Source organism: Colletes latitarsis, chromosome 10, assembly GCF_051014445.1.
Source record: "Colletes latitarsis isolate SP2378_abdomen chromosome 10, iyColLati1, whole genome shotgun sequence".
Taxonomy (NCBI): domain Eukaryota; kingdom Metazoa; phylum Arthropoda; class Insecta; order Hymenoptera; family Colletidae; genus Colletes; species Colletes latitarsis.
In genome coordinates this window covers 29,735,067-29,760,148 of record NC_135143.1, presented here as the reverse complement: position 1 = coordinate 29,760,148, position 25,082 = coordinate 29,735,067, and the positions used below count along the sequence as shown (strand labels likewise).

Genomic DNA, 25,082 nt, shown 5'->3' with positions numbered 1-25,082 from the left:
AGAAATTTACACACTACATTTGGTTAAGCACCCAAACGAATTACCATTAGGATCGGTTGTATGTCGCACACGTATACATATAGGAGTGTATATATATAGGAGTGTTTATACAAAGTTGTATGTACAATTCGGTAGGATTGAAAGACAACTATATAATATATAATAATAATAATAATAATAATAATAAAAACTTGGAACGTTAATGGAAAGTGGCAATAGTAATCGCGTATACAGGTAATTATGTACAGAAACCCGAGATACTATATATAAAAAGTATAGCAACACAAACAACAAACGAGCGTTAGATTCCGTAAATTCGTAAGCGTCTACGTGAAACAAAAACAAACGAACAGGACGAAGTCAGAATCCGGATCCTGACGAGAAATGCGTAATGGTGGCTTTAAATATCTTCTTCGGACGCCTTCTTTCTTCGTTTCCCTCGAATCTCGGTTGATTGCTTATTAACGTTAACGCATACATACTCTCTCTCTCTCGCTCTTTTACTCTCTCTCTCTCTTTCTCTCAGACTTTTCTATTCCTCAGAGAAAACAATGGAATTAAACGCAGCAACGTTATTCGCCTTGTACAAATTCTTTTTTGCATGCTGTTAATTCAAAAATCGTGTACCTTTATTTATCGTTACGGTCCTTTTCTCGGCACCAGACATGATCTCATACCCTGACTGTATTTTGTTGCTGCTGTTGTTGCTGTTGCGTCTCTGTTGCTTCTTTCACGATTCCTCGTCGACGCGCAGATAAACGGCAGGGGTAGCCGTTCTTCGTGAACGATGGCGGGGGGAGGGGAGATCGAATCGTTGACGAGAACGGACACACACACGCTTCTCCGGTCGGTTCAGCTCGGCTAGAGAAAAGGCGCGAAACGCTTATCAACAGAAATTTGCACAAACCAGCAGCGTGACGGCTGGAAGCTCCGTGCGAAGTAGCGTCCCTGAGACCCGCGACAGTTGGCGCTAGTGCACTTGAGCAGCTCGGCGTCAGTCGCTACCGGCACCGCTATTCCCAAAGTATTCGCCAGCGTCCCCGCGGCATATTGGGCACGTTCTGTTCGACTGAAAATATCAAAACGAACAATCACTCGTCCGAACGATTTAACGGAACAGAGTTCCCCCGTCAACCTTCTAATTCCTCAGGACTATTCGAGGAGACAGGTGACGCGTGTACAGTAGTAGCTTTTAGACCAAAGACATAAAATACTGGTATTTTTCAGTTATATAATCTCCATAACGATATATTTATCGTAATTTTCTCGGTTTTTTTATTTGATTACAATTTTTAAGGTGTTTTTAAACAGACACATAAAAGGGATGTTACCTCTTTTACCAATATCATGTTGGAAAAATCATACCGAAACCGATAGAGTACCGAATAATCGCTGTAACGTTGAAAGAAAAATAATTAATAACAATGTTTTGGATTTCGGTTCACTCGTTGACTATACACGACAGTTCTAGAAAATAATCTATTTCATAATGACGGTTCGTTGTCAGGTAAGCCTCTCATTGTCCAATTTAACGGTTGACCAATGAATTACAAGTACGTTTGTTACTTACTTTGAGCCATTTGTCGATGCACTTCGAATGAAACTCGTGGGAGCACGGCAGAACGCGCAGCGACTGCAGTGCCTCGAAGTCGCACATGCAAACCACGCAGTTCGTCTGGTCTCCCTGATGCGTCTCGGCGTTGAATTTATACGAAGGCAGCTGCTCGACTTCGGCACGCGTCAGTCCGCGCGGTTTAGCCTCGCCTAATCTCTCCGCCAAAGACAGCAGAGCTTCGTAATTCTCGGTGGCCGAATCAGGCGACGACAGCTCTGCTTGGCTGTACGGGGATAATGGCGGGTTGCTGAACATCGCTCTGCGAATTGCAAAATTTCGTTGATTTACGCAACGACCAGACAATTGGAACGCAACAGACGACTACGTCGTCTCGTCTCCGCGACGCTTACAAGAAGTGTAGCAACAGTCCTGGATAAGTTGTCGGTATCGGTGCCGGGACTCTCCATCTGTTCGACCTTGGTCGTCTGAGCGTGTGAACGTTGGACGCCGCGCGTCGAGTTCTGGCCTGTATCATCTCCAACTGATTGTTCCTGGTCTCTGATAAGAATATGGGAGGAGGTGTCGTGACTTGAGTGAGAGCTGGCGGCGAGTACGAGTGCGGTAACGGTAATGGGGCACCCGCGGCAGCTCCGACTCTGTGGTGGTGATGGGATTCGATTAACTCTAATTCAACTTCTCGCTGTAACAGAAAAAGAAGAATGCATAAATAGAAGGTCGATCATCGAGCTAGAATGCTGGAGAGGATCGTCGCAAAAGAACCCGTATTTGGACGACAGTTGAGTTTTTGAATCTCAACTTTGAGAGGGTTTATAGATTTTAAGACCACCAAGATTCGATAAAGCTTAGAATATGTCTCGAATATCTCGAGTCTTGGAGGTCTTGACAAAGTTTAATAAGGCGTTCTTTCTTGTCGTACCTGCTGCGAGAGCTGATGGTGTGCTGTGTAATGAGTAGTATGGACGGGCGGCGGAGGCGCGTGGGCGTGATGAAGAGCCGCGACAGGACCACCGGCTGGCGTTGGATATCCTCTGGATGCAGCGCCGACTATCGAACCGACTAGACTGTGACCCGGATGGGTCGAATGAGTCGGTGAATAGTGACTGTGATGTGTGACCTGAAGAAACAGACTCATTTATCGCGTCACGAATGATTTTCTAGCTGGGATACTAGCTGAGAAATTAGCTCAAAGTTCTAATAGAATATTAATGAATTCTCGACAGAATATACTCAATGAAAATCGTTGAATTGCGGAATGTGGTTTCTTACATTACTAGAACACGCCTATGATTTCCATTACAAAATATTTTTATACGCCCTGTACATGATATTAAAGAGAAAAAAAACCGTTCTATTCCTTTTACTCGTTCCACGGAGCAAAGTTCTGCGAACGCCACGCCGGAGAATCGTCGGATCGCATCGGTAGGAACGAGTATTTACCTGACACGAGTGCGCGAACGGGTGCGCTGAGGGCGGCGTGTATATGCTGTGCAGCTGACAAGGAATCCTGTAACCCGTCGGAGGGGGATGCCAAAGAGGTTCCCCGCTAACGGCAACGCCCAACCCGGAAACACCGACTTGCCCTACGTCGACGACCACGGGGCCGTTCGCTCCTTGAGCGGGATGATGCCCGGTACCCGCTGGATGATGGGGATGCGTCTGATGCGCGTTATGCATGTTATGGTGCGAGTTGTGCAGATTGTGATGGGAGCTGTGAATGTTGTGATGAGAACCGTGGATCTCGTGATGAGAACTGTGAATCGTCGGATGGGAATTGTGCCCCGGCAGGAAGGGATGAGACAACCCGAAAGAATCCGTGTAACGCTGATAACGACTCCTGATGGTCGGGCTGCCGCGAGTAGACATATGATTGCGGGGCGATCGTCTTTGAGGCGCCGGTGAGAACTCCCATGGCGGTGGCGTCGGCAGGGATGGCAGAGACGATATGGATGGTAGGGTCGTATGCAACGACGGCGTGGGCGACGGGGGTGTCGTTTCTCGGACTTCTATTCCAGAGACGGCGCCGTTGCGCGATATTCGACGACGTTTCCTGGATGGAGACTCGCTCTGGAACAGAATTTACTTTTGTTAGAAAAATGGACGAGCTTTACTTCTCAGGCACTGGATACATGTTCGAGCACGTCGCATTACGTCGTTACACGTCAAATAGAACACTTCTGTGCAGCTATATTTCCATTTATACAGGGTGTTTGGCCACCCATGGGAAAAATTTTAACGGGGGATTCTAGACCCCAAAATAAGACGAAAATCAAGAATACCAATTTGTTGATGGAGGCTTCGTCAGAAAGTTATTAACGTTTAAAGTTTCGCCTCTACTGAATTTTTTTCTAGAAAGTGGATAGGATTTCGGGGGTATGTCTATTCACCTAAAATGATTGTAATTGACTCCCGCAACTAAAAATATTTTTTCCAAGACGATTCGGAAGTCTTTTTTTTCACCCAAATTTCAGTACTTTCTCGAATTTTTTTCTAGAAAATGCGTAGGATTTCGAGGGTATGTGTAATGACCAAAAATGATTGTAATTGCCCCCCGCAACCGAAAATAATTTTTCCAGAACGATTTGAAATTTTTTAATTTAATTGTTAATAACTTTTTAACGAAGCTTCCATCAACAAATTGGTATTCTTGATTTTTGTCTTATCTTAGCCTCTAGAATCTCTTTGTAGTACGATTTCTTGAAATCTGAAGTTTGAAAGATAAGAAAACTATGTGATTTTATTTAAAATATATTATAGAAATGTTACAGTCGGTCCATGGTGTTAAATCCTTAATAACAGTTAATTTAAATTGTAATTGAACAAAAAAAATTTTCAATTGCAATAATAAATTGTTCGGTAGAATTAATTCTGTCCGTTTGCAATTGACAATTAAAATTGTAATTAATAATTGAAAATTTGAGACTGTCCGTAAATTGAATATATCGATTCCGGTTACGGTTCTAATATCGGTTTTCGTACGTGTTGCTAGTGTGGTCTATATCGGTTCTGGTGCATGTTACTCGTGTGGTGTACGCTCATTAAATTTATTACGGATTTCTAGATTTTATACAAGAAAACGAATACCTTTTCTATATAACTTGAAATAGCGTAAATTTCTTACGGATTTACGAATTTTATACAACACCGTTTAGTTCCCTCGGAAATTGATATTGTTTCTAATGGGCCTCAACATACAGAAAACAATTAAAAAGACACGCTTAGGTAATAAGGGAACTTCAAAGCGAAATATGTGTATTAATGAGCATTCAGATCAAGTATCAGGTAAATCCGACAATGAACAAAATATGTCCCATACGTTGCAACCCCTTTTCACCCTTTCAGAGGTTGAATTTTTTAAAATGCCGAAATAGGTGTTTGATTAATTATATCAAAGAGTATTAAGACCAAGTTTGAAGCAAATCCGACAACAAATAAAGCATTCCTCATAAAAACATTGCAACCCCTTTTCACCCCCACAGAGGTTGAATTTTTTAAAATGACGAAATAGGTGTTTGATTAATTATATCAAAGAGTATTAAGACCAAGTTTGAAGCAAATCCGACAACAAATAAAGCATTCCTCATACGAACGTTGCTACCCCTTTCCACCCCCTTACGGGTTGAATTTCAGAATATCCTTTCTTATTCCTTGTATACATCATAAAGAAAACCTCTGTGTAAAACTTCAACATTTTATGTCCAAGGGTTTAACCTGAGCGTTGATGAGTCAGTGAGTCAGGCCTTTCATTTTATATACAGGGTGTTCGGCCACCCCTGGGGAAAATTTTAACAGAGGATTCGAGAGGCCAAAATAAGACGAAAATCAAGAATACCAATTTGTTGATGGAGCCTTCGTTAAAAAGTTATTAACAATTAAATTCAAAAATTTCAAATCGTTCTGGAAAAATTATTTTTGGTTGCAGGGGTCAATTATAATCATTTTTGGTGAATAGACATACCCCCGAAATCCTACCCACTTTCGAGAAAAAAATTCGATTAGGTGTTGAAAGTTTTGGGTGAAAAAAAAAGACTTTCGAATCGTCTTGGAAAAATTATTTTCGGTTGCAGGGGTCAATTGCAAGCATTTTAGGTCATTATATATACCCCCGAAATCCTACCCACTTTCGAGAAAAAAATTCGAGTAATTGCTGAAAGTTTTGGGTGAAAAAAAGACTTTCGAATCGTCTTGGAAAAATTATTTTCGGTTGCAGGGGTCAATTGCAAGCATTTTAGGTCATTATATATACCCCCGAAATCCTACCCACTTTCGAGAAAAAAATTCGAGTAATTGCTGAAAGTTTTGGGTGAAAAAAAGACTTTCGAATCGTCTTGGAAAAATTATTTTTAGTTGCAGGGGTCAATTGCAAGCATTTTTGGTCAACAGATATACCCCCGAAATCTTGCGCATTTTCGAGAAAAAAATTCAATACGGTCGGAACTTTAAACGTTAATAACTGTTTAACGAAGCCTCCATCGACAAATTGGTATTCTTGATTTTCGTCTTATTTTGGCCTCCAGAATCCCCCATTAAAATTTTTCCCATGGTTGGCCGGACACCTTGTACATAGATTGCAAATTGTATAAATTTACACGTGAAAAAATGAACGTTAACAGAAACAGAATTTACCTTTCTGCCATCGTCTTGACTAGGCTGTCTGTAATATGGCGGCGACGGCTGAATTTGTACAGGACTCAGAGGTAGCTGATTTGTGGCTGAAAAACGTGTCGTTACTTTCAGGAGGATCGCAACGAGGGGACGCGTACAAGTAGGAAAGATCGATAGACGGTTTCGAAACTCCGAATATACCTTGAGAACTTCTACGGTACTCCATATCGACGCCGCTAGCTCCGAGGCCTGGACTCATGTTCAATAATGGACCACGCATCGCGTTCTCCTGCGAGAATACAGAAATTTTTCAAAAACCCGATCGACTGTACGCGTCGTTTCAATAAAACAAATAAAGAAATAAAGATAGGCGAGATGAAAAATGCTTACTTGACCGCAGATGTTGATATGCAATGGCGGAGAATTGGCCGGTGGGCCCACAGACTCTTGTGGAAAATGTGCCGGTGGTCCTCTTGATTGTGGACTATGTTGCGGGGGCGGTTTATACCCCACGCTGGATCCGCCTACGTTCCCGTGATACGAGACTTCCTTACCGTTTGGTCCAGAAGACGTACCAACCCCGGGACAATCCCTAAACGCGTACAAAACCATCAAATTGTTAATAATGATACCGCACAGTCTCCCAAATTATGTTACGGTAAAAGTAACTAGCCCCGTTTCCATAAAATCGACGACAAACGCAACGTTAATCGCGTAATTGATAACGTTTCTAACCTTAACCTTTTGAATCATCTACAATTTTGTTTTAATAATAATTTTAAAAAAAATTTCGATTTAATTTCGAAAGAAATTTATGAAGTTACAATTACCAATTAAGGTTAGTTATCGTTTCGCGTAACAGCGTAAACTGCAGACGATGGTGCAAGAAAGGCGGTAAATTTTTCAAGTACTTTTACCATAACTTAATCCGCACGAAGGTCTACTTATACTATCGACGAGCCGTGCACGAGCTGAGCAGAACGACTGCATACGTTTAGGTCTTTTAATCTCTTTTCGTATCTTCGTTTCGTACTCAAGTCTCGTATACTGTAAACGTGATAGATCAGAAAGAATATTCTTTCGTATTAGTCATTCGATCGGAGATATATCCTTCTATACGCGTAACAATCATTTTGGATGGCTCTGACAACATATTTCAACATCATCAAAATCGATGTTGAAGGACTCTGTCGAATAATTGCCGAAATAAGTGGAGTCGTTTGGCTCGTGCACGGTTCCGTCGGTAAGTATAAATGGCCCTTGATACGAAAGAACGTTTCTTCTCTGAATTCGATCTACGTCAGCTTTTAAACCGCCGACGTGTATCGATCTATTCGAGAATTAGTGTTCCGAGTACCGGTTTAACGACTCGACGATACCGGTAGAACTGTTAGCAATAAACACACCTCTACGAACCGCGGTCTTATGCAGTGTAATTATCATCGTGGCGACATTTCTGTTCTCTTATCCTTAACTCGTTACTAAATCCGAACGTGCGATAAAGCATTCCGTTGGACTAGATACCGTGTCACGAAGCGAGGCACAGTATTATTTCTAGCTTCGCGCAGCTGAATAAATGTGGCCGTCGTTATGACGAGGCCCTGTCGTGTTTACACGAATCATTCGCGATACAGTAAATAGATGCACACGAAAAAAATCTATCGCCGAGCCTGTCGGTAATCGATCGTAACACGTATCGTGTTTTCAACGTTAAAGTCTCGGTCGGTAAGGAAGGGTCTCTTTCACGCGAGAAACAATCAAATATATGCAACAATCAGAACTATATAGACGTAGAAGGAAAAATTGTGTGTACTCATTCAAAACATATTTATGCGATTGGAATGCTAAATAAGATAACCAGTGAAGAAACGTGTAAACATGGTACGCAAAGAACAGAGAGAATAGGGGGAATAAAGAACAGAACAAACGTTCAAGCATTCGTGAATAAGAAAATCATAGTTACTCTGTTAACGAATATACTAAGATTGTTATTGATTTCAGTCGTACCTTCAAGGTCGCGTGCTGTATGGTGTCTCATGCAGCAATGACTCGCTTGACAATAAATTTGAAATTTACATTCCGCGGATGATCGTCATCGAACACACGAATACAATATTTTTTTTTCTCGCTCTATATTTACTGTGCAATTCGTGAATATGCCTCCGTGTGTATTGTTCTATTCTATTTACAACGTGATCGTATGTACGGATACACTTTCACAAACGTATCGCCTTGCGAGCAAGCTAACGTTGCGTCTTTTTTTTTTCACATGCAAATGTATCGCAAATGTGTCGCCTATCTATGTATCGCGTGAAACATAGACGACGGTCAAATTTTCAACGCGACCAGCAAACTGGTGACGCGAGGTTCGCGCGCGTTTCCGGTGACGAAACACGCTGACGGCAAACGATACGAGATTCGTCGAGCAAAATCGAAGGAAGCGAACGCGAGGTTTTTTTAACGACGCGACGACGAACACGACCGAGCACAACAAGCGCGGAAACAAAAGTATACGGGCCGTTCCGACGTCTGCACGCGCAGCGTCGTAACGTGTGCATCGCAAGGGCACCCCTTGCGCGTTTATTATCGTCGATTAGAATCGTCGACTCTTCAATGTCGGTTACTCTGAAAATTAAATACACACTTGCTAGGCTGTACGCGTCGCTTAACAGAATACTTTCGCGCCGACCGTTCGCCCTCGCTTACTCTACCGAGCGACGCGCTCGCGTCCGATCGTTTCTCTATTCGACGAATTTTACGCGGCCATGGCGAAAGAGAACCCATCTTCGATTTCCTAGTCGACAGTTGCGTATCGGCGCCCGTACGTTACGAAATTGCATAGCAATACATACAAAAAGGAAAGAAAAGAAAACCGAATGATAATTATTCGCCTCATTACGCGATAATAGATCGCAACACCTCCGATGACGGGACTGTCGCAGTATTTATATGCAAGCCAATATACAGGGTGTTCGACTAACCCTGGGAAAAATTTTAACGGGGGATTCTAGAGGCCAAAATAAAACGAAAATCAAGAATACTAATTTGTTGATGGAGGCTTCGTTAAACAGTTATTAACGTTTAAAGTTCCGTCCGTTTTTAATTTTTTTCTCCAAAATGCGCACGATTTCGGGAGTATGTCCATTCACCAAAAATGATTGTAATTGACCCCCACAACCGAAAAGAATTTTTCCAGAACGATTTGAAATTCTTTTTTTTCATCGAAAAATTTAGGGAATTAGATTTTCGGTAAAGAATTTTTTTCTCAAAAGTGCGTAGGATTTCGAGGATATGTGTAATGACCAAAAATGATTGTAATTGACCCCTGCAACCGAAAATAATTTTTTTAGTAGGATTTGAAATTTTTTAATTTCGTCTAAAAATTTCACAACTTCTCGAATTTTTTTCTCGAAAGTGGGTAGGATTTCAGGGGTACGTCTATTCACAAAAAATGATTGTAATTGACCCCCGCAACCGAAAATAATTTTTCCAAAACGATTTGAAATTCTTTTTTTTCGTCGAAAAATTTAGGGAATTAGATTTTCGGAAAGGAATTTTTTTCTCAAAAGTGCGTAGGATTTCGAGGATATGTGTAATGACCAAAAATGATTGTAATCGACCCCCACAACCGAAAATAATTTTTTTAGTATGATTTGAAATTTTTTAATTTCGTCTAAAAATTTCACAACTTCTCGAATTTTTTTCTCGAAAGTGGGTAGGATTTCAGGGGTATGTCTATTCACCAAAAATGATTGTAATCGACCCCCACATCCGAAAAGAATTTTTTCAGAATGATTTGAAATTTTTTTTTTTCGTCGAAAAATTTAGGGAATTAGATTTTCAGAAAGGAATTTTTTTCTCAAAAGTGCGTAGGATTTCGAGGATATATGTAATGACCAAAAATGATTGTAATTGACCCCTGCAACCGAAAATAATTTTTTTAGTAGGATTTGAAATTTTTTAATTTCGTCTAAAAATTTCACAACTTCTCGAATTTTTTTCTCGAAAGTGGGTAGGATTTCAGGGGTATGTCTATTCACCAAAAATGATTGTAATCGACCCCCACAACCGAAAAGAATTTTTCCAGAACGATTTGAAATTTTTTTTTTCGTCAAAAAATTTAGGGAATTAAATTTTCGGAAAGGAATTTTTTTCTCAAAAGTGCGTAGGATTTCGAGGATATATGTAATGACCAAAAATGATTGTAATTGACCCCTGCAACCGAAAATAATTTTTTTAGTATGATTTGAAATTTTTTAATTTCGTCTAAAAATTTCACAACTTCTCGAATTTTTTTCACGAAAGTGGGTAGGATTTCAGGGGTATGTCTATTCACCAAAAATGATTGTAATCGACCCCCACAACCGAAAAGAATTTTTCCAGAACGATTTGAAATTTTTTTTTTCGTCGAAAAATTTGGGGAATTAGATTTTCGGAAAGGAATTTTTTTCTCAAAAGTGCGTAGGATTTCGTGGGTATGTGTAATGACAAAAAATGCTTATAATTGGCCCCTGTAATTAAATATAATTTTTTTAGACTGATTTGAAAATTTTTTTTTCCGTCGAAAAATTTCACTTCTCAAATTTTTTTCTCGAAAGTGGGTAGGATTTCAGGGGTATGTGTATTCACCAAAAATGATTGTAGTTAACCCCTGCAACCGAAAATAATTTTTCCAGTACGATTTGATATTTTTGAATTTAATTGTTAATAACTTTTTAACGAAGCCTCCATCAACAAATTGATGTTCTCGATTTTCGTCTTATTTTGGCCTCTAGAATCCCCCATTAAAATTTTTCCCAGGGTTAGTCGAACACCCTGTATAGACCATCGTTACGACGTTAACCAATCGCGTAACTGTTTGCGCAGTAACGAAATATGTCGAAAAAATACGAACGATCTCGCGTCGAAACGTGGAGGTGAACGATTTATCGTCACCGATTTTTCTCAAATTTGCAGTACTCGTTGATAATCTCGAAAAAAGCAAAGTATTCCAAATTAACGAAGATACCATTCGACTCTGAACCTTTCGCTTCGAAATATGCTTTTTCAAGAAGATGAAGAGATTTCGGGAAGTAGCAGGCAGCGTAAAATTTGGAATACTTTACTTTCTCGGGGGTACCGATAAGAACGGAACTGAGCTAGTCTCGAGTCGAAGGAGTTGCACGAAAAGGAAAAAAAACATTGATCGAAATTCGCGAGACAAACGAATAGTACACGCAATCGTTATGTACCCATTATGGAAGCGTAGTGGACAACACTGTCGATACGGGTATTCCTTGTTGCCGGTGTACTGCTGAGATATTTGGGCGTGTTGAGGGTGTTGATTATGAAGGTGCCATCCACCGCGGGCGTGAGGTGGCGCTGGGGGCCGCGAATGAGGCCCTGCCGGGGCACCGCCGTTAACTACGGCCCTGTAACGTTCCTGCATGCCCAAGCCGCGATGCTGATGACTCCCAGGGCCGTTCATTCCCTCCCCCTCGTTCTGTCTCTTTCGATCCTATTCTACCCTTCCTTCCACTTCTATCCCTTTTACCTTCTCTCTCACAGCACCTGCACGTGTATAACTTCTTCTCTTTTCCTCGTTCGTGTCGTTGTCGAATAGCAGAAACGGCGAGGTTAACCTCACCGTGCAATTTCGCTCGGCTCGTATTTTCTCTGGCCCCTGTTTACGTGCACGCCCCGCGCAAAGTCCTCCGAGGTATCGAACCTGGCGAGATATTCGAACAACGTTACGACGACGGCGAGAAGGGAAGGTTGGTTAGATGATTTCAGGAAATTTCAACCTCCTGCCGCTCTTTCGAAATGTCGAAAGAACATCCGAGCTCGCCGCCATATTGCATGTGTTGCTCGAAACGCCAGGCACGGCTCCAACGATCTCGAACGCCCCGCGCCTCTTTTTCTTTATCTTTTAGAAATTACATCGTTTCACCCCGTACGAGTTAGACTTGAAATTTTAGGTTGTATTCGTTATTTAACGAACGCCTTCAGAGTCTGACGATTTCCATCGTAAAATTTACGGTACGAACAGTATTTTTCAGGCAAACATACCCATGCAGTGCGAGGTGCCAATTATGTAAAAATTAAAAGTAGAACTATTTGCTTGTAACGAAAATTGAACTCGAATACTTCTTAAATCGATTCAAGCAATACCTTGGTCTTTTTAAACGTTTTCACGTCGTGGCCTTTTATCACTATTATGGCAGCAACGTGACAATTGTGATTTTAAAAGTAATTAAATATCATATAACGCTCAATTCTATATGAATCATTAAAAAACTGCTACACTGTTACGATACTTTACTGCCACGCGAAAACGTACTTTCGAGCTTTAAGGGGTTTTCGCTCGAGTTAACCTCAAAATACATATTACATACTACTTCCAAGGAATGAGCAACTATACACGTTTAAGGAGTCTTTATTTTTTTAAGCAAGCAATAAAGTAACTTTATCATGGATTAAATCGAAATACTTACTTTCACGATCCCCTTCTTCCCAATAGCTGTTTAATTTTGTTCTTTTCGATAACTGTAGATGTCTGTATCACCGAGGACGATCATAAGTTACGGTTAAAAACGTTCGAGATAAGCGTTCATAGAATTAAGGTACCACTTAAATCGAATTACAAAGTATCCAGTTTGCAATTGTTTAAAGAGAACAAAAAAAAAAAGAAAAAGAACAGAACAAGGAAAACGGGAAGGAAACAATCGTTTTATCATGCTAATTCGCGATTACATCCGGAGAAACTTGCGTTCGTTCCGATTACGCGAGACTGCATGATTAAAAGTCGTCGCGAGGGAATGGAATTGTCAGCGAATCGAGTAAAACATTCGATGTGCGTCCGAATCGCGTGGCGACCAGTTCGGATGCATTTTCTTGGCGTTCGGATAAAAGCTCGCTGCGCCATCTAGCCTCCCTGTGTGTCGATATGTACATATTCTCCGCTGTTCAACCGTCCCCGTTGATCCTCGTTTCTCTCGCTCGTCGTTGGCAAACGTTTGCCTTTGTCACCGTTTGCGCCGCGGAGCCTGCGAAAAGGAGCGATTCGCGCGAACGACGTATGCAAATCCCGCCTAATAATTCCGCGGGAATATTTATGAAATCACGCGCGGATCTGCGCTCGATTCTTATTGCTAATTCCGTGCCGACTGCGTTCATTCTCGGCTGCGAAGCACAGGGGAAAAAACTAAGAATATTCTTCCGTTTCGACATTTAACGACAAAGTACAGACACGCTGTTAAAACCAGAATTTGCGTTATTACACTTCATATTATACCGGGTGTCTCGTTAGCGAACTTTTTTTCAAACATTCGCGTAACGCCTAATTTTTACATGCTATATGTTTCTGTTTCACTACTGCGAAGATACGTATTATCAAAAATGGACAAAAAGGTTTGCTTTTTCGATCGAATCTGCGAAGGACTCCCTTAAATATGGCACGACCAACGGAGATCTTGCGTTTCCCCACGAGTATCGACGTTTGGGAGTGTCTGCGTCGAGCTACGTTTGCTTCGAGACACCCGGTGTGTTCGTTATTCGTTATCAGAGTTACGGAAGGTTCACGTGCGTCGGAGTATCGCGTTTAAACAGCCAGACGAGGCTTCGCGAACATTTTCGTCTGGCAAGCCCATGTCTTCTCATCAGTCCCGGCGATCGTTGCGCCGCATGGCGTGTTCCCGAACTAACGAATTGGACGGGATCGCTCCTCTTCGACGGCTCGTCGGCACGCAAAGCACGAGTGACGTTTAAGCGTGACTTTAAACGTCAGGCTAAAAGCACAAAACAGGGTTGCAAAAATTGGCAAACAAACGGATCTAAACTAGGGATTCGACAGTGGCACAGAAAGATTGCAATTAGCTGGGTATGTGTAGGAAACGATAAAAGGAAATTTAATGAAATACACAGCGGAGTCCTCGACTTATGCGGCTTAAATACTAATTTAACTAGTTTCGATGGTATCTCGAAATCTATCTAACCAATTTGCACAACATTTGGCGTACATTTTCGATACACACGTCGTTATAGCCTGTACCAGAATCAATTTAACATCTTGTTTCTTTCGTGTCTTTTTGGTCGACGAAGATGAAAAAAGCCATTGAAAAATCGATAATTAAACTTCAAAGTGTGATCATTCTTTTTAATTATCGACTTTTTCCGTCCATTTTAATGCCTGCTATGGATCAGGCTCATCCTAATTAAGAATCTTTCTCTCATTTTTCGTTTCAAATGTGTAAAATGACCGAAATCATGGACGCCAAAATGAAGCTTTTTCTTCTAGGTTATGATTATTTTACTTACAAGAAAAGTTCTAGATAAAAACCTAAAAATACGCTGTTTACGATAAATGCCTAATACTCGGCTGACACGAAAAGTTTCAGAATTAACCGCGTAAGTCGAGGTCTCGTGTACTCGAAAATCCCTCGGCGCCAAAGGTACGTGTACAATATTGCTACGTCGATGCAAGAAACACAGCGCTGCACAAGAACAAGGCTTCATGCGCAAAGGGACAGAGGATGCACACGTTTATAACACGTAAAAATAAATGATTTACAAATATATTTTCAAATAAACCTTAACCAAGGTTTGTTTCTTCGAAGCCCAGACTTGTATTCAAGTTTAATAAAAGAAATTCGACGGTAGAATTAACAAATTCTAGGATTTAGGAGGAAGATTAAGGAATTATTTTTCGTTCGATGGACCACGGTGAATTGTATTGCCAGATGGTACCGCATTTTTCGAGACACGCCGTGAAAGATTCTTTCACAATATTCGATAACATCCGGCAGACAATTTGAGCAGCCGCGTTCTACGGGGCCCGAGCTAGAACGTTTTCTGGGTCCTTTGTGTACCCAGAATGCCTGACCTTTTTTTCATTTTTTCGGTCGGAACACGGGGCCAGAGAGAAGGAGTGTAGCCCGGCCACGATCTCAACTCCGAAGAAACGATTAAGTGAACCGGAATATCCAGGCCCCGTTGCTTTGGGCCAGCCTCTCTCTGGTTTCGTGCAGCCTCTGGGCCCCTACAAGAAAGAAAAAAATCTCCGGCCGAGTAGCAATAAGCGGACGATTGTAGCGAATTTTCGACCTGGACAAGGAACCCTGCACGCTCGATCCTCGATCCTGAGCATTCTACACTCCTGGTGGAACGGACAACAGTGTCTGCAACCTCCAGACACCATAGTTGCAAGCAAAATAAGACAGAAATTCGAATATAACCGTTAAATATTTTCCGTTTAAATTCGCTAAATATTTTGTTAGTTCCCAATAACTCAGACCTAACCTACACGGTAGTTATAAACAAAATACGAGAGAAATTCGAGTATAACCACTATATATTTTCCGTTTATTAACTCAAACCTAACCTAGACTATAGTTATAAACAAAATAAGACAAAAATTCGAGTATAACCACTATATATTTTCCGTTTATTAACTCAAACCTAACCTAGACTATAGTTATAAACAAAATAAGACAAAAATTCGAGTATAACCACTATATATTTTCCATTTAATAACCCAGACCTAACCTAGACCGTAGTTATAAGCAAAATAGGACAGAAATTCGAGTATAACCACTATATATTTTCCATTTAATAACCCAGACCTAACCTAGACCGTAGTTATAAGCAAAATAGGACAGAAATTCGAGTATAACCACTATATATTTTCCGTTTATTAACCCAGACCTAACCTAGACCATAGTTATAAGCAAAATAGGACAGAAATTCGAGTATAACCACCATATATTTTCCGTTTAATAACCCAGACCTAACCTAGACCATAGTTATAAGCAAAATAAGACAGAAATTCGAATATAACCATTAAATATTTTCCGTTTAAATTCATTAAATATTTTGTAGGTTCCTAATAACCCAGACCTAACCCAGACCATAGTTATAAGCAAAATAAGAAAAAAATTCGAGTATAACCACTATATATTTTCCATTTAATAACCCAGACCTAACCTAGACCGTAGTTATAAGCAAAATAGGACAGAAATTCGAGTATAACCACTATATATTTTTCGTTTAATAACCCAGACCTAACCTACCTAGACCATAGATATAAGCAAAATAAGACAAAAATTCGAGTATGACCACCATATATTTGCCATTTAATAACCCAGACCTAACCTAGACCATAGTTATAAGCAAAATAAGACAGAAATTCGAATATAACCATTAAATATTTTCCGTTTAAATTCATTAAATATTTTGTAGGTTCCTAATAACCCAGACCTAACCTAAACCGTAGTTATAAGCAAAATAAGACAAAAATTCGAGTATGACCACCATATATTTTCCATTTAATAACCCAGACCTAACCTAGACCATAGTTATAAGCAAAATAGGACAGAAATTCGAGTATAACCACCATATATTTTCCGTTTAATAACCCAGACCTAACCTAGACCATAGTTATAAGCAAAATAAGACAGAAATTCGAATATAACCATTAAATATTTTTCGTGTAAATTCATTAAATATTTTGTTGGTTCCCAATAACTCAGACCTAACCTACACGGTAGTTATAAACAAAATAAGAGAGAAATTCGAGTATGACCACCATATATTTTCCGTTTAATAACCCAGACCTAACCCAGACCATAGTTATAAGCAAAATAAGACAAAAATTCGAGTATAACCACTATATATTTTCCATTTAATAACCCAGACCTAACCTAGACCGTAGTTATAATCAAAACAAGACAAAAATTCGAATATAATTATATATTCTCCGTTTAAACTCATTAAATATTTTCTTGGTTCCCAATAACCATTATATCAGATTTTAAAATGCTATATCCTGTTACACAGAAGATGATATTCTCTTGCTCGTATTTACCATTTCTTTATTTGCCTTTGTAAACAAAAAACTTTAAGTAATCCCTCCGGAAGGGACATCCGAGCGCAAAGGGCCAAAGTTGGCACGCATTAGAATGCAGACACGTAAGAACCATCTAATCCTTTGTTCATCCTACTAAAATCAGAAACTCGGGCGGCGCAAGACGCGATCACGTATTCCATTTCCGGTGGACCAGCGTCGCGCGTGCTTTCGTTTCGTTCGTCAGTCCATTGTCAGCGGAGGAATCGGCTATCACGGGGAGGATAATAACCAAGCCCCCGACTATCTTTCGTCGGACGTTCTTATCGCAACGCGACATATGGCGTCGTTCACCTGGCGCCTAGACTCCGTTCAGCCGCGGGTCTCCCGGTCGCTTTCGATACGATTCCGCCGACGATCGTGTGGGGAATTTACATAAACGCACAGCTGACAGAGGGACTCGTTGGTGCCTCGTTCCGCGTTGCGTTTCCGTCGACGGCAGACTTTCGACGCGCACACGAATGGAGTCCGGTCCCAACGGACCGCAGCTGCGACGTTAAAATGGCTCTAACTTCTCTAATAAAAAGATTGTTTCTTTTTTTGCAATTTCCTGGCGATTCCAAGTCTTGGGAACGTAATTGCAAAGTATCGGGACGACTTTAGCTACTGTGGACTCTGGCCATCGCCATTTTCTAACCCTTTGCACTCCGAGAATATTTACCAACATGAACGATTGGCAATACCAAACTAAATTTTACGATGTGATTTCTAAAAATGAAAGAAATACTCTTCTTTCCACAAATATGTACATGTTTATGTTCCTTTTATTTCTATATTTTCTAATTTAAATTTGCGTCATCATAAATGAAACTTGAATCGAGCACTCGAGTCAAGATTACGACTTCCTATTGGCTGGTGCTCCCTGGTTAGGAGAAGAGGGATCCGCGCGGTATTTTCCGAGCCGCCCTGATAGTATTTTTTGCCGTATCACCGACACCGACATTTATTTCATCGGGAAGGATAACACGTTGCACGTGCACGAGTCGCACCATATGCCGCGCGTATGCGCCGTGTCCATTGCGCTGTATATCATTAAGAGTGGCGAGGCAAGAAGCAAAGTAGCCTAACAGGTGCTATTAAGCGCCATTTAACGGCTAATACGTCCCTTTGTTGCAATGATAAAAATGTCGCCGGGCTTTGTAGCGGCGGTGTATCGATGGTCCATTCTCCCCACCTCCCTCCTCCTGTTTACGTGGGCGGGATAGGGATGAATTTCAACAACGAGAGAGCGAACAAAGGACAGCGACTTGGACGTTCAACGAAAATTACCGCATCGCGATGTCCCTGTTCCGGCGCGCGCACGTGAGGGGTCACGTGTTATTTTTAAACGAAACGACGAAAACTTGGGTTGCAAAACAGTCCACTGCCGCGCGAGCGAGAGGCCCCGGACAGTCTTCCTGATGATGTGGCGCAGACCGTCTGCGAGAAACCCGTTTACCTTTAAACTCCTCTCCCGTGGTAGCGACTCTCTCGAGAGAAGGCGAACGCAAAAACCGTCGAGACTCGAGGACGAAGGAGGCGGCGAGAAACGCATCGAGACAACAATGTGATCAAAAGCTGGCCCGAACGGGGTCAAACGCGACCGATATCCCGTGCACCCGAAGTTTAATAATCCCATCAGCGAGACAGGAACGACTGACTCCGCTCGACGTGGCCGTAGAACGTTGGTCCTATATGGTGTCTACCGTCAACTGTTAGGGAGACCTGTCGATAGCCTAGATAGCTGTTCCAGAGATTCAAGTTTCACTCCGGAGAATGTAGGTGGTAGTCGTTTTTCGAACAGTCAGCCAGCTGGAGGCTCGTACGACCGTTTAAGAGACTCGAGTTCTGCTCGGACACGGTGTTGGAATATTCGAGTATCAGAAGAGAAGACCTATCGATGGGCCTAGACAAGCTACGAACGCTTTAGTTTAACAGTATAGCTGCTGGGAGACTAGATACCAGAGAATCGAGATTCACCGTGGAGAATGTAGGACGTAATTTTTTAACATTACGGGTACTAAGAGTTTAGCTGTATCTGAGATTCAGGGTTCATCCTGATACCTAGTCGATTCTCTTGGGTCCTGGACTGGTCAACATAGCGTAGAATTATTCTATTTGCGATCCGGTTTTCAAGAATATTACTCCCTGACAGTCTTGGTGTACCCGATCCAAGAGATCAGAAGTGGAGATCGAGTCTAAACCGGGCCAAAGTTGATCTTGCACTGGCGAAGACTCGGAAATGATGTATATTTGGTAGCATGTTAATTCAGAGCCTTGATAAGGGTTTTGAGTTGAATCCAAAATGGGAGATTCTAGAGGGCAAAATAAGACGAAAATTAAGAATAGTAATTCGTTAATTGAGGCTTCGTTTAAAAGTTATTAACGTTTAAAGTTCCGCCTGTAAAACGGCAACCAGATAGTGGTTCTCACTGAGAAAACTGTAAGGCTGTCGATACGTCGGTAAGTAGAGTTCCTCATACCGAGTGAGAACCACTCTGAAGTGAGTGAGAACACTGAAACTTTAAACGTTAATAACTTTTTAACGAAGCCTCGATTAACAAACTGCTATTCTTGATTTTCGTCTTGTTTTGATGCCTAGAATCTCCCATTAAATTTTTGCCCTATAGATGCTGAACGCCCTGTATATCTTGGGGACCATCGAACGACCATGGGTATAAAATTGATTCCAGACTGCCGTTGAGTATAACTGTACAATATTATTGCACCCGACAACCTGTTTTCGACTATTACACCTCTTCAACAGTCTAGGTATAGCTGATCCAAGAATCGGAGGGACGCATATTTGGCAGGACGTTAATTCAGTGGCTTGATAAGGGTATTAAGTTGAACCAATCCAAAATGGCGACTCCTACGAGCGTTAGGGGTGCGCTAGTAGCGATGGATTTGGGCAAAGAACGCCCCTAACGAGCTGACGAACGACCATGTGCATAAAATTGACCCTAGACTGCCGACGAGCATAACTGTATAATATTATTGCACCTGACAACCTGTTTTCGACTATTACACCTCTCCAACAGTCTAGGTATAGCTGATCCAAGAATCGGAGGGACGCATATTTGGCAGGACGTTAATTCAGTGGCTTGATAAGGGTATTAAGTTGAACCAATCCAAAATGGCGACTCCTACGAGCGTTAGGGGTGCGCTAGTAGCGATGGATTTGGGCAAAGAACGCCCCTAACGAGCTGACGAACGACCATGTGCATAAAATTGATCCTAGGCTCCCGACGAGCATAACTGTATAATATTATTGCACCTGACAACCTGTTTTCGACTATTACACCTCCCCAACAGTCTAGGTATAACGGGTCCAAGAGATCGGAGTTGGAAATCAAGTCTAGCCGATCGGACCAAGCCGGTTTTGCGGTTGCAAAGACTCGGAAGAGTCGAATATCTGGTAGGAAACTCGTTAATTCCGTGCGCCGAAGTGGAGCTGCGAGTTGGACCAGTCCAGTACCGTAGTATCTCGACGGAGGACGACTCCCACGAGCAGGTAGTGCGCTCGAATCCGATGGAACGGTCGAGAGAGAGTGAGTGAGAGTGTGTATGTGTGTGTGTGTGTGTGTGAGAGAGAGAGAGAGACGACCGTGGGGTATAAAAATGAACCTACACGCGGGGCCACAAAGGCTCGAATTTATGCCGGTCGAGGAGGCAGCAGCTGCGTTTTCGATTTTCCAACAGCTGGTGCCTTCGTGTCTCACGGACGTGGCGGCGCAGACTTTCGTCGTCCACTCGACTAGCCCTTAAAAGGCCTGGCAACGACAAAAGGCGGTCCCTAGGGCGACGGCGCGGCAGCAGGTCGGGACCCTGGCGTCGGGTCTCTCCTCGAAAATGCTTCGGTTCCTTCGAATCCTCTAGGAATCGCCAGCTCGAGAGAACTCGAAGGAGCTCCAGTCTCTATCGATCCAGGCCGCTTCGTATCACGAAACTGGCTGGCACCCCGAGAGCCGTGCAAGAGGGAGAAAGAGGTTCGAAGGGAGGGAACGCGAGAAAGAGTGACGAGGGAGAAGGGGGGAGAGAGAAATTTCCACTTTGGTCTTCAAAGGATGTACTGGTCAGACGACGGGTTTTCTGTTTTCTCCATCGAATTTAACGCTCCTCCCCCCCGCCCTATCCCTGCTCCTCCCACCCAGGGGCTTGATTATCATTACTATTTGAGGTTTCTCGGGTTCCGCGAGCCTCTGGCGCATTTTCCCCTTTGCCCAGACCGTTCCCCGTGCACAGTGTAAAATGGAATTTACGGGATCATGCGAGAACGATTGGACCGTTGCTACGCGCCGCGAATCGATAGGTTTTCGATTTCGAATATGTTGCTGGAGTCGTTCGCAAACGTAATTAACATAATCAAAGGATCGTTTTAACCGATACTCTAAGAACCGATCCCTTAACTCTGATTAATCCACGCCGGGGGTTCTCAACTTTTTCCAATATCATCGCTGAAGGCTTGCGTTTCTGTATGTCGCACATTTTTCAACGATATCGAGCTTTATCAAGTATCGACTATGGCTACTATGTTCCTGATTCTTGTGCAACATAAAGAATTTTTTTCTCGAAAATGCGCAAGATTTCGAGGATATGTCTATTCACCAAAAATGATTGTAATTAACCCCTGCAACCGAAAATAATTTTTTTAGTATGATTTGAAAGTTTTTAATTTCGTCGAAAAATGTCAGTACTTTCTCGAATTTTTTTCTCGAAAGTGCGTAGGATTTCGAGGGTATGTCTATTGACCAAAAATGCTTGTAATTAACCCCTGTAACTAAATATAATTTTTTTGGTATGATTTGAAATTTTTTAATTTCGTCGAAAAATTTTGCACCTTCCCAAATTTTTTTCTAAAAAGTGGGTAGGAATTCGGGGATATGTCTAATGACCAAAAATGCTTGTAATTAACCCCTGTAACTAAATATAATTTTTTTGGTATGATTTGAAATTTTTTAATTTCATCGAAAAATTTTGCACCTTCTCAAATTTTTTTTTAAAAAGTGGGTAGGAATTCGGGGATATGTCTAATGACCAAATATGCTTGTAATTAACCCCTGTAACTAAATACAATTTTTTTGGTATGATTTGAAAATTTTTAATTTCGTCGAAAAATTTCAGTACTTTCTCGAATTTTTTTCTCGAAAGTGCGTAGGATTTCGAGGGTATGTCTAATGACCAAAAATGCTTGTAATTAACTCCTGTAACTGAATATAATTTTTTTAGAACGATTTGAAATTTTTTAAGTTCGTCGAAAAATTTCTCACCTTCTCGAATTTTTTTCTAAAAAGTGGGTAGGAATTCGGGGATATGTCTAATGACCAAATATGCTTGTAATTAACCCCTGTAACTAAATATAATTTTTTTGGTACGATTTAAAATCTTTTAATTTCGTCGAAAAATTTCTCACCTTCTCGAATTTTTTTCTAAAAAGTGGGTAGGAATTCGGGGATATGTCTAATAACCAAATATGCTTGTAATTAACCCCTGTAACTAAATATAATTTTTTTAGTATGATTTGAAATTTTTTAATTTCGTCGAAAAATTTTGCACCTTCTTAAATTTTTTTCTAAAAAGTGCGTAGGATTTCGAGGGTATGTCTAATGACCAAATATGCTTATAATTAACCCCTGTAACTGAATATAATTTTTTTAGAACGATTTGACATTTTTGAATTTAATTGTTAATAACTTTTTAACGACGCCTCTATCAACAAATTGGTATTCTTGATTTTCGTCTTATTTTGTCCTTTAGAATCTCCCATTAAAATTTTTCCCATGGTGTTGTCAAACACCCTGTATAACAGTATGAGGGCAGATATTCAGTAATTTTTGAAATATTAATGATTAAAGTTTCATTATTATCTGCAGATATAATTTTAATCTATCGACTAACGATTACCACTACGGAGTAATGATAAAGTAAGAGACTCCTACTCAGGTAGGTCCAAGTTCGATTCCCGATACCCACATAACCTTTTTCTAACCTTTAAATAAAGTATCTATGTATTTATTAAAACGTATATGAAAATATAAAAGTTTGGTATTGATAATAACACTTCAATCATGATTTCAGTAGATGTTAAAAAAATCACATTGTTTTGTGTTAAAAAGATAATCCAAACGAACGTAGAGCATGTACAGGCTTTAAGGGAGCAAAGAAAGCATACAACAGCGCCATATTCCTGACAATTTCTAACTTAAAACTAACCTAACCTAACCTAAAACGTTGTTCGTAAATTTTTAATTCAATGTGCATCGAGTTGACGGCTTTCGACTGGTTTTTATTGGTAGTAGCAGCGGACCAAATAATCAAACAAGTCATCTATTGATTTTCTACAATGATGTTAATGCGAACGGAGTATCGAGTCAGTAGAGCTCCATTCTAAAGACTCGAGGCGACCCCAAGCGCCATAGTTTGGCGCTATAGCCTACGTCTTCGGTATTATTAAGTTACTCGGAGCACAAGCAAACAATTTCCTCTTGTTTCGCGAAACGAACAATGCAGTCCGGTTCAATCAGAGACGCGCAAAACTGTTTGGACGAATAAAAATGTCGAACGCAAGACGAACGATTCTCTTATCCATTGCTCCGAGTACGGAGAACAAAAATGAGGAATTCGACCCTTCGAGTTGGCCGTTCATTTCCGTATTTATCAATCGAATAATGCAATTCATTCGTTGGCTGGATACTTTTGATACATGCAACAAAATATTTTCACATTTTATCGTCGACGAAATTAACCGCGATAAAGTAAATATTGCTCAGCGCCCGAATGCTAATTTGATTCACTGCGTAAGCAGAACGTCGTTTCCGGATTGCTGCCACGGTCCGGTTCGTTCGTTTCGTCAAACCAGTAGGTCCAGTTTAGCAGGGCCTAAGTGTACCTGTTATATGTGCACCGCATAAATTAAGGAGACGCGGTTAATCTCGCTCAGTACTTCCCGACCGATTGCTCGGAAAAAGGGAAGCCTTTGAATAATTGTTCACACCGTGAACGGGAAATTAAAGGATGCAGTAATTACTGGTCGAAATATTGTCGAATTACCAACCAATTGATAGAATCAGTCTATTTAATTTTTTTCAATTTGAGCTCTTTACTTTACGTTTTATCAAAATCGGCGTCTAACAGTTCGCGACGTTCCCTTGTTAGTCACGTCCGATGACTAACGAGTCCTTACGAGCACGGTTTCCTTAAGGAAATTAGCGTAGTCACCTGACAAGGCTGTACTTGTACGTACTTTTACGATCCGTATCGCTCCTCGTATCTTTACGAGTTCATTCTACGTCAGGAATCCGGTAAAATCATTCCAAATTGTATCAATCGTGTAAAACAAATGGGACTTGACCGTTACTCGATGTTTAAATATCCGTATACCATTTGAAAGGTAATAAAAAACTAGATCGAAAACGAAGAACAACATTTTTCCGTGCGAGGCGTCGTTCTCGCGAAAACGGGCGCAGAGGGTTGAGCGGCGCGCGTGCATTTCGAAACTCGCGTGCCCCGCGTATACCAGAATCGATTTTCTACGAAAACGATTACTCGTATGAAAAAACTTCATTCCGCACTTTCGACGTACTTTTTCGAGAGGAATCGCCCTGTCGCGGTCGTTTCGCTGTATTTTTACATATACCGTCGTAACATTGATTTTTCTCGACATCGACCATTCTCGCGAGGCTCTAAAGCACCCTACAAATGAAAGAAAACAAATTCATTGCGAAATTTCGACCAAGATCCAAGATTCCAGCGTTCTCCGGCGCTGGTTTATAAGGTTGGAGCTCCGTTGAAGCCAAGTTTTTTACTCGCGAGCAAAAATACACGGTCAGATAACTGGCTTTCCGGAGTTAGAATCTCCTAGGAGCTGGCCCGAGGTACACACGCGTTTCCCTGTGTAAGCGGAACGTGCGATACGCGGATCTCCGTGAACTTGTACGTCTCGATTCCATTCGCCCTTTGAGCATAGGTGAGTTGTTCGTTGAAAGTTCGCGTAAAACGAAACGAGGACCAAGAAAATGATACCCGTCGTGCTCCAGACGGCGGACC

The 25,082-nt window shown here is 41.3% G+C and overlaps 1 protein-coding gene across 5 annotated transcripts in view; it reads right to left on the bottom strand.

The window, feature by feature from the left end:
- Nucleotides 1-590: 590 nt before the first annotated feature.
- Mura (ring finger protein murashka) overlaps nt 591-25,082 on the bottom strand; it is a 47,581-nt gene continuing 23,089 nt past the window's right edge. For 3 of the 5 annotated variants that reach the window (XM_076775095.1, XM_076775097.1, XM_076775096.1), the window contains 9 exons: nt 11,410-11,885; nt 6,569-6,770; nt 6,380-6,467; nt 6,200-6,303; nt 3,014-3,640; nt 2,493-2,690; nt 1,966-2,255; nt 1,571-1,874; nt 591-1,069 (listed from right to left, as the gene is read on the bottom strand). In XM_076775095.1, coding sequence (XP_076631210.1) covers nt 995-1,069; nt 1,571-1,874; nt 1,966-2,255; nt 2,493-2,690; nt 3,014-3,640; nt 6,200-6,303; nt 6,380-6,467; nt 6,569-6,770; nt 11,410-11,645 — 2,124 coding nt within the window. In that variant the 5' untranslated portion in view covers nt 11,646-11,885 and the 3' untranslated portion in view covers nt 591-994. The remainder of the gene's footprint in view (nt 1,070-1,570; nt 1,875-1,965; nt 2,256-2,492; nt 2,691-3,013; nt 3,641-6,199; nt 6,304-6,379; nt 6,468-6,568; nt 6,771-11,409; nt 11,886-25,082) is intronic. The other 2 variants (XM_076775098.1, XM_076775099.1) reach the window with 2 other exon arrangements.